At 40.1% G+C, this 10,635-nt stretch overlaps 1 protein-coding gene across 1 annotated transcript in view; it reads right to left on the bottom strand.

Moving 5' to 3' along the window:
• Nucleotides 1-4,086: 4,086 nt before the first annotated feature.
• The window catches only part of PIEZO2 (piezo type mechanosensitive ion channel component 2), a gene marked incomplete at its 5' end in the record, with an annotated part of 88,899 nt that continues 82,350 nt past the window's right edge, over nt 4,087-10,635 (bottom strand). The window contains 4 exons of the mRNA XM_029085771.1: nt 4,087-5,259; nt 6,141-6,321; nt 7,701-7,780; nt 9,792-9,908. Coding sequence (XP_028941604.1) covers nt 5,007-5,259; nt 6,141-6,321; nt 7,701-7,780; nt 9,792-9,908 — 631 coding nt within the window. The remainder of the gene's footprint in view (nt 5,260-6,140; nt 6,322-7,700; nt 7,781-9,791; nt 9,909-10,635) is intronic.

Below are 10,635 nucleotides of genomic sequence, written 5' to 3'. Positions count from 1 at the left end.
TGAAACTCCTGTATAAAGGTGATGGCCAAGTGCTCAGGAAATGCTCCAAACACTTCTTGGACTGAATATTCACCATATTTGTGAAGAACTCAAAAGTTTAAGTGTGCCAGCATTAGATATCATCAGATTTGGCCTCCTTCCTCCATGCCTGGTTCTCCATCTTGGACCTTGAAACAGGCCATGCCAGCGTTTCCTGAAGAAGCATGGCAGAATTAGCATGTCTTCTGCCAGCACCTGGAAAGCAATGTTCCTGTCAGGTAAATAGAAGAACCGTACTCTCTGGTAAATGTGTGCATGTGACTGGTTGTATTAATCACAGTGCTGTTAATATGTGGTAGCCATAAAGTGATCTGTGTTTTGCAAATTTTCCCTTGAGTCTGGTCTCACAGCCATGGTTATCCACTAGCTAGTTCACTGGGCCAAGGTCCAGGGCATCTGAAGAAGTGCCTAGTGGCCAGGCCACTTCCAGAGTGGTCCTCTGATGAGGGCAGCAGAGCTGAGGGGCTGCAGACCCTGCTTGCTGGACACTTTAAACACACAGTGGCTTCCTGAGCAGAAAGGACAAGTTGCTATGCTACAAAGTTGTGAAAAGGAAATCTAAATGGATATGGGGAAAAACCTCTGTTCACCTTGAGGGTGGTTAAGCACAGGGACAGATCAGAGGGGTTGCGACATTGCCATCTTTGGAGACTGCTAAACCGCAACTGGACAAGTCCCTGAGCAAAGCAATCTTATGTTGAAGATTGTCCTCCTCTAACAGTATGAATGGTCAGAAAAGCATAGGTTCAGCACTTTCATTCTCCATGGTGCAAGAGTGGATTTTGTGGACTATAAGCATAACTCAGTCCCATAAAGAAACAATTTTGCAATTTATTTTCCTTTTTTCTTTTTTTTTTCTTTTTTTTTTTTTTTCACAAAAGCCATGGTCTAGGTTGGAAAAAAATATTTTTGTGATAATATCACAGACATGATTTTTTTATTGCTAACACTGAGTAATAGAATAGAATAGACTATTTCAGTTGGAAGGGACCTAGAATGATCATCTAGTCCAACTGGCTAACCAAAAGTTAAAGCCTGTTGTTAAGGGCATATGCCCTTAAACACTGACAGGTTTGGGGCATCAACTGCCTGTTTAAGAAGCCTGTTTCAGTGCCTCTCAGTGAAGAAATGTTTTCTAACATCCAGTTTAAACCTCCCCTGATGGACGCAGCTTTGAACCTGCAGCTTCTTTGGAAACACTAAAATATCAAGTCCTGTAAGGAAAATAAAAACACTGATGCTTATAAGACAGAATTGATTTTATTTTAAGGTTGTTTCTTTTTTTCTTACCTAGGCTTGTTCCATTGAAGAGCTGCTCCTGTATTGAACAAAAAATTCCTTCCTTTAGGAAGGAATCCTAAAACCTGGGAAAATAACCACAAGGATCTGTTTCATTTAAGTCTGACTTGGTAACCTTCTAAAAGGTCATTTAATCCCATCCATTGAGTTCCGTCCATTTGTATAGGTAAGTGTTTATGTTATCATCTTGTTAGCCATAATTTCTTGATTACAAGGGTGAAAGCAGGAAAACAGGACCTTTCCCTGGCAGTGCTCAGCTCTGAAAAATTGGACACAGGGGCTTGCTAAGGTATATCTGTAGGTACAAGTATTTCTGTATAACTATACTGTTGCTTTGCACCTGATGACTTTATTCTGACATTTTGGAGGTGGTTGTTACATCAGCCAATACACTGTCTTTGGTAAGCTACAGCATCTCTGGCAGAATCCCAAAACAGTGGCATAATTCAGGTTGTCAGGGTCCTCAGGAGCTTCAGGTCAAACCTCCCACACAAAGCATGGCCAGTTACAACAGGTTGCTCAGGGTCTCTCCAGTGAAGTTTTGAAAACCTCCAAGGCTGAAGATCCCACAGCTTCTCTGGGCAGTTGCTCCAGTGTTTGATTACCCTCATGGTGAAAACAATTTTCCTTCTGTTTAATCAGACTCTGCCTTGTTGTAGCTTGTGTCTGTTGCCTCTTGATCTATTGTTGTGCAGCTCTGCAAAGCTTGGCTCCACTTTTTCTGCACGTGGCCATTGGGTAGTTGCAGACACCAATACACTCTCTGCTTGGACTTTTCCTTTTTAAGGCTGAACATGCCCAGCTCCCTCAGCCCCTCCTCACATGTTGTGTCCTCCAGCCCTCTGCCGGACTCACTCCAGTATGTTGGTGTCTATCTTGCACTGGAGGCCCCACGTCTGCATGCAGGTCTCTAGATGTGGTCTCACATGTGCTGAATAGAGGGGACTAATAAATTCCCTTGACTTTCAGCTGTGCTTTTGTAAATGAAGCCCAGTATACTGTTGGTTTTCTTTGCCTCAAGGACATACTGCTGATATATGTGCAACTCCCACCCCTGGTTGTGGCTTCTTTTATTGTAAAGCTGTTCCCTAACTCACCTACCTAGTCTGAATTGCTGCATGGGGTTAGTTTGCCTCAGATGCGGGACTTTGCATTTGTCTTAGTTGAATTTCAAGAAGTACCTGACAACTAATTTTTCAGCATCTTGAGGTCTGCCTTGAAAGGTAGTCCTGCCCTCCTTGTAACAACTGCCCATCCCATGTTCCAGGAGAGCAGCTGACACACTTACATTATTGCACACCTCCCCAGATCCAGATTTGGTGTGGTCCACAAACTTGCTGAAAGTGTGCTCTGTTGTGTCCTGTAGGTTGTTAATAATGACATTAGATGGTATGGCCCCAATATTGACTTCCTAAAGAATGCTACTAGAAACTGTCTCCAGTTTGACTTTATCTGGACAGTTGGGCTCAAAGGATGGTCATCAGCAGTACACTTTTCACCTGTCATAGTTAGCTACCCAGTCCATGTCACCAGTTTGACTATAAGTTGTTTTAAAAAAAAATAAATAAAAACCAACAGAAGAATCCTTTTATTTTCAAAGTTCGATCAATCCATGAAAGAAAGCAGCACATTTCTGCAAAGCCCAAATAACTGTACAGCTCATCCTGCAGATAGATTTTTCCCACCAGAAAGGAAGTGCCTGTTAAAGAGAAGGAACCAGGAAGAGAGCCAAGACCAACTGTGGCCAGCATGGTTCTGCTGCCTTTAGAAACACATTACACCCTTCACACTTCTCCTTCCAGTGTTGCTCTCCTTAAAATTACTGAACACCCAGGTGAGGATCCATTTAACCACATTTTAGCATCCCTGTTGTATCCTATGTCAGGGCTGCCCTGTATATTTTGATTTTCATTCACAGGTCCTATGATGGAAGAAATGGAGCAAAACTCTCCACCAGAGAATGTTGCCTGGCTGTATGAGCAGCCATCTTTCCATTACACTTTGGAGGAAATCAGGTTGTCTTCCAGTGAGTTCCAGTCACCAAATTATTTTATTGTTACAATATGATGAAGCGATTTTTATTTTGTGCACTTCATGGTGCTCAAAATGTTAGTTTTCACAGTATAGAATGGATGTGACAGCATTTGTGATTGGAAGCACTTAGCAGAGTATGTTGCAACTTCATTTAGTTGTGCTGTTTTATGAAGTTCTGCAGTAAAATGTGCCAGCAAATTATGCTGTATTAGTTTCTTTCCGGTGATTAACTAATCATTCATATAATAAATAGCAGCTAACTACAAGAAAGAGATTTATTTGTCACAGAGTTAGAAGAATGTCAAACTTTTCCCATTTCATGTAAAAAGGCAGAGGAAAAAATACTTCTAAAATGAATTTGCAACATATGCTTTATTTTAAGTCATTACTGAATCAAAACTACACAGTATACCCTTTTAACACACCCTACCCACTCAATGTTTTTTTTTCCTCAATAATTTTTTTAACATGGAATGAAACCTACATTGCAATTGTAAATTTTCATGCTACAATGTTCTCTAATGAGACATTTGTGTCACTAATAATAGTAATTTAAGAAAAAGGCAATTTTTCAAGCTCATATATATGTCTATATTTGGGAACTTAAAAAAAAACCCGTCTCGGATGTAAAAATGTGACTTGGAATATGTAAACATTTTCATATACCTGAAACACTGGAAGAAGAGTGTCAGCTATCAGTAAAACAACGGTTGCCTTAAATCATCGAAATGGGAAAAAGCATGTCATGGGGAGCAGAGAAAAGCACACACTATTCAGTCTTTAAAGGGTTATAAGAAATGAAGTAGCTCCTTAGGTCATTTAATTCACTTTCTTTTCTTATCTAATGGAAAGCAGTAACTTTGAAGAGAATGGCCCAGCAGAACACCCCAATAATTCACCATAATTATTCTAGCCATGAGTTAACCTTGACAAACTATCAAGTTTCTTTTTTTTTTTTTTTTCCTGAGAAAAGTCATTGTGTTTGGTGGAAACGTCTTCTGCGACTGTACAAATAAAATAAGGCATTTAAAGAGATTGTTACTTGTTTTCTTTTTGCTAACAGAGGCTTGTCCACGGTGTCCTTTGTACATCAAAACCTCTGATTTTTTACAAATGGGTATGGCTAGAATGTCTTCAGCTCCCACTGCGGCCCTGCGTCTTGGGTGTCCTGAAGGCTAGTCAGCATCCTATTACTGTAGCTTGAAAGTCAGTGATGTACAACAGCATATTGCACAATCCAATCTGTAGGGCTCCAGAAAGGGTTAAGAAGGTACGCTGGAGTCATCTGTGGGTTCACTCCTTTCTTTTCTCTTTAAGTTGTAATGATCGCCTGGAAAATTAAATTAGCCAGACAAAGATGCAAACTTTTTGTTGATTAAATTACAAAGCAGTCCCCAGATTGTAGAGGAGTGGCACATTAAAAACAACAAGTCATCCACCCTTCTTCACTGTTGATCCTTAATTTGAAAGGCAGCATGGATTCCTAAGGCCATAGCTTCCAGGACTCCTTCAGTGAAAAATCATTGCTACCTAACTATAAAAGGCTTAGCTCTTAAGAGAATATTGTGCTTTTTTAATTTTTCCTTTAAAATTCAGATGAAATCAACTTGATTCGCAGTGTGACACCAAAGAGATCAATTAGTTTTTTCCCTAGTCCATTTGATCATAGTCTCTGGTGAGCGATACAGGAATATTAGTTTGGCATACAGGTCTTCTTCTAGTTCCAGTTCTCCAGTCTCTCGCACTAAGAAAATGTCAGTACACAACTTCAAGATTCGGTCTACATTGGGCAACTCCTCAAACATGATGGAGTGAGAGATCCCACTGAAAAATTCACGGACGAACTTCCCTATCACCAGAACAACCGAGGCATATAGTCCCATGATGCTGAAAAGACAGAAAGGAAAGAGTTCAATTCATGCCTTGAAGAAGGGTCAGCCAAGTGTGAGTGAGCTCATCTACATGGCTAAGTGTAGTTTATCAGGTGAGTGAACATTAATTTCTAATTAGGATCTTGTTTCTGCTGTGCTGCAGGATGAAGGAAAATAAGGTCTCTTCAAACACCACAGAAATCTGGGAACATAAACAGCTGAGGCTGCTGACTTAAATAGTTCAACCCCAGTCGCTGATGGTCTCACGGCTTGTTTGCTACAGCTTGGAAATCACAAAGGGAAATCTGACAACTGCTGGCTGCTAAAGGCAAATGATCTGTCAGGTTTCATATCTAATATTTTTTATCAAAGTACACGTAACTGGTGGCAGACTAACGTTTACCTGTCCTCCCCTAATAATTATGCTATGAGGAGTTCTCCAAAATCATGCCAGAAGGGCGTATCTCCCATGAAGGCACAGTCTCCTGCCTTCCTCTGTCTGTGGATATGTATTTCACAACTGTTTCACACCCAGGGTCCTGATGGCTATAAGATTGGGAAGGTCACCAAAACCGGGCAGAGTTTGGGCAGAACTTGACCTATAGCTAAACTAACATCTTTTGAATTATTTTACTTCAACAGGAAATTGGTGCCAAGGGTGCTTCTGCCTTTTTTCCCACCGGAGAGCACGTATCAAGGGTAATACAATTCCTTACAAATATGAAGCCTTCTATAGATATGAATTTGAAAAATCTCACAAAACTCCTTCTCAAAACGTTGTAATGTTCAAACACTGCAAGAACAAAGAAGACATAAACCCCCAAACCACCAAATAAAGGCATTTCTACTTCTATCTTATCTCTATTATTTTAATTTTACGTAAAGGTTTCTTCTTACCCATAACCAGCCAGGAATCCAAGGCTTGGTGGACTGACTTTGTCACTGAATATGAATAGTTCAAGGCTCTCTTCAGATGTTTTGTATCTTTTTCCAAGCTGATTCAAAACCCACCACTCACGCACTCCTTCATCAGACACATTTTTGACCAGGGAAACTGTAATGTTTTCCCATCTGCAGTCTATTGAAAAAAAAGAGAAATATTTATATAAATATTGCAAAATATTGCAAGAATTGCAGAAGTCAAACTGGTTTGAGTCAGACACTTCAAACATCTGCATAAGCAATATAGGAGTAAAGGTTCATTATCATTCTCCTAAAACACATTTTACGTTATTTCTATACAAAAGTATAATCTAGACTTCTGTGGTTTTCCTTCTGCAAATCTTATCTGAATGTGCATTAAATAAATAAAATGTTTCATATCACCTACATTTTCTTCTGTACAACTGTCAAATCATTTCAATATTTTCAGGCCAAATAGACAGCACGTCTGCATTTCAGGCCTAAAGAAACTCATTTAACCTGGAGGTCTAGTGGTTAGTTTCTAAGTCAAAGTGCATCCATCACTAAATAATTTATGTCTTGGTATAAAAGATGTTATTCTCTTACATTAAGAAAAGCATACTATCCTATTATGAATACTGATCACACAGACAGGAGGTAAACTCTGGCCCTCCTGATTTCTGAGGAACATACATTAGCAGTATATACATTAAAGCCCTTTTGAAGAATCTCAGATTAAGAGTTCTTCAGGACAGGACCTGACTAATGACAGTGAAGCACTTGTAACTTATTGCTACTCACAGAGCTAGGTTCAGCTAAGAATTATTTTTCCCAGTTAATCTAATTATGCTCACCGAACCTTGAACAGTAATGTGCTACATAATAATGTACTACATAGCACTACTACTACGCCTGAGCACCACATTTAACCTCTGTTGATCAAAGTGTTCTTAGATAAGGACTTGTTCCTACTCTTCCAAACCAACAGGTTTTTCACAGGCACTAATATGCACAGGTGTGCATGTATTCTGTATGTCTGTGAGTACCTGAATGCATTCTGATTGGGTAATAGCACTCTGAAATTCAATGATTTATCTAAACTGGATTCTTTGTAGCCAATAAGGAAGGAATAGCTAAAAATAAAAAAATAAAAAAAACCCAGTGTCACTATTTAAGCTGAGGAGTGACATTTGCAGACATGCAGCACTACTGGCTGTGATAAGGTACCACCAGGGAGATGTGGAGAAGTGAAACTTGTCACCACTTCTTCAGAAAACAAGGGAAAGCAGTTCCTGAAAGCAGACCTGAAGGAAAAGAGTCAGACTTCATCCTTAGAGTCCTTACTGTTAAATACCAAGCTAAAATACATCCAGATGCATTTTCTGCCTTATACGGTATTAACTCATCTCTCCCCAAGCTTGCAGGCACCAGATAGAAAGCACTGTGAGTGCATTTCTGCCTGAGGTGCCCCATAACAGCTCAGTGAACGTGCAAGTGTGAGTGCTGTGTTGCATTTCTTTCAAGCATACTGTTTTCCATGGTCTGGACACATACCTGTCAATAGCTGCTTTATGGGTTTTGCCAGAGAATCACTAGGAGCCTTGATGTAGTATGGGTACACTGTCTCCAATGTTCTGGAAAAAATGAGAAAGCAAATATTTCATATTTTTATACCTCTAAAATAATTTAGAAATACCTATACACAGTTCCCAGTAATTCTTGGCTTAAACTATGATTTTATAGTGTTCAGATGTCACATCTGAAAGCTAGCTGGATTTATTAACTATGTTCTGTCAGTACTTCGGCAGGGTGCTCCATCCATAATGTTGCCATTCACATGCCATGAATCCCACACACCTGGGGCACGTGTTTGCAAGGAATGTAGACTATATTTTGTTCCTCTTTTTAAGAAAGCTGCTTTTATAGTCAGCTATATAAGCAGCACAAAGAAAAGCAACACATCCCCAGTAGTAAACAAGCTAGAAAAATATGCAGCTAGAAAAATATGTGGTGACAAGAGTTATTACTTCATAATTACAAGATATTTTGATAATAACACCTGAAAAGAGTGAGAATTTTGTGCCAGAATAATTCACTGGTAATCATTCTTACAGCTTGTAGGAAGATTTCAAATATAAAAATAAAGATGTTTGTTTGTAAAAGTTCTTCCATTGGACTTAAAATTGAATCACCTTAAGTGGAATAAATTACCAGCATCCACAGCGAGAGACATTTCAAAGCAGAGATACTGTCCTAACTTTTTCCTCAAATGACTGAAAAATTCTAGGCAAGGGTAGCTCTCAGGGAAGTCCTGTGACACTTTGCTACATTGTGTACACCAGGCTGAGGAAGAACAGAGGTGGCCAATTTAAAATCCTTTCTGATGACTCCAGCAGGTCTGAAAGATAGGTGAGAGCTCAGCAGCTACGTTGTCCCAGCAGAGGTGGTGGCAGAAAGCTCCCTGTTGAAGTAGTCTAATGGCTACTAGCTGCCACAACCCTTTTTCTTTTATGACAAAGTAAAAAAAGCTTAAACTGACAATATTATTGCAACACATGTAAATGCAGGTATATCTTCTAGGTTACTGCTTGCCTCCTGCAGAGAGAACTATGAATGAATTACCTCTTCCCAAAAAAGAACAAAATCTACTCTCCTTGGCACTACATCACCTTAGGAAATATTTCCATATCCTCACACAGCAGAAAAGTAGAAGAGGCATAAAATATTTTTAAATGAAATGATCAGATGTGCAACAACAGTCTGTTTGGATGTACAAGTGTGCGTGGGCACAGAAAAACAGCTGCGCACAGGAGACAAATCTCATTTCCACCTACTAACAGACAAGAATCTCTCAGAGTTTTCACTATCCCAGTTGGCCTCAGCTTTAACTTTTCAGCTCTTGTGGCCACAAATCAGATCAGGTGGCCTTCAGGGATGACATGTTGGCTTAGCAGTATTTAGAGACTACTGCTGTAAAGTAATCCCCAGTGAGCAGGTGGAAGAGGAAGAGCCAGACTCCTTTCAAATCTAAAAGGAGGCACCACTGCTGTTAATGCTATAAGGCTATATCCATAGAATAATGTTTGATATCCATATGAAAAGCATGCTCTTTCCGCCTTGCAAATTTCCATTACAGGAAAAGATCTGATGTCAGAAGCGACTGCAGATGTTACCCTTTGACTGCAGTGATTTAACATTTCCCTGCCAATCTAATACTATTCAGGAATAACAATAAGAAATACAGTCTGGATGGTTATTTAGAACAAAAAAACCATCAATACAACATTCTCAGATCAAGTGGAACTGAAGTAACTCAAAGGAGAGTTTAACTGTGAATATACTGTAATAAACTTGTGCTTATCCAGTAAGTCAAAGAAAAGTAACTAATAGCTTCACCATGCTTACTGGTGGTGTTCCAGTGTTCCTGTTCTTCTCAGCCTACATTTATCACAGGAAATAAGCTTTTACCTTTAATGTTACTGCTATGTGACTTCAGTGCTGTTGGCCTCTGCAAACAAGGCTCCAAAGTTATTAGGGGAGAACAGATGGGCAGACAACAATACAGCTGCACACTCTTGACCTCCTTAGGAGATTAGGTTTAAAAAGGGAAGGTTTGCATATGAATAGGCAAAGAAAATAACTTACACCTTTTCCAGTTGCTGTCCAGACATCATTGTAGCAATATCTCTTCTGGTGTTCTCTGGTAGGACAAAGGTAAGTTTATCTGATGCTATTTCAGCTTTGGCACCAAGGGTGAGATTTCTGTTTTAAGTAAAAGGGAAGACACATTAACAAGCTACAATGAGAGCATAACCTAAACACTTGTTTGCTGAATGCTAGAGCTAGTTATCTAACTAGTCTAACTGCTCTGACCCTGGCTATCCCAGTTTTTGCTAAAGCAAGCATCATGCTACCTGTACCTGAGATGGTCTGTTCTCCCACAGAGGATATGTAGCAGCCTTAAAGGTGTATTCTTGTAATTGACTGTGCCTTTGTATGAATTACATGACAATGACAACAGATTAATATAATTTTGCTCACTACATCAGTCAAAACAGAATGGGAAAGGGAGCATGCCTGTGCTGACTTTAGGCACACATTTTGTGCCAGGGCAGCTAAGAATGCTGCATTCACCTACAGCTTCCCAAAACCCCACCTCAGCCCAGCAGAAACATATGGCTAACATGCTGATAGGACCCCCATGCCTCCCTCGAGTCTTCACACCAGCTGCACAACACAGCTGGGGCGGGATCAGCTTTCCCATGATGCCCTGTGCTGTGCCCTGCGGTCAGGATGCAGCAGTTGGGTGAGGCAGCTCTGGGGCTGCAGAGAAATGTTCCCAGCAGATGATGTGCAAAGGCAAAAAAAGCATATATGCTGCCTGACAGCTGCTTGTGGTCTTCTGGCCTAGATGAAGACAGCAGTTTCCCTTTATGGAGAAAAAGTGGAAGATCGCTGTGGTAAGTCTTTACCATTTTCAGTCATTCAG

Source organism: Antrostomus carolinensis, unplaced genomic scaffold, assembly GCF_000700745.2.
Source record: "Antrostomus carolinensis isolate BGI_N321 unplaced genomic scaffold, ASM70074v2 scaffold12917, whole genome shotgun sequence".
In the NCBI taxonomy this organism is placed as follows: Eukaryota; Metazoa; Chordata; class Aves; order Caprimulgiformes; family Caprimulgidae; genus Antrostomus; species Antrostomus carolinensis.
Note: the sequence above shows the minus strand (reverse complement) of the source record. Positions and strands in the feature narration are given on the sequence as shown.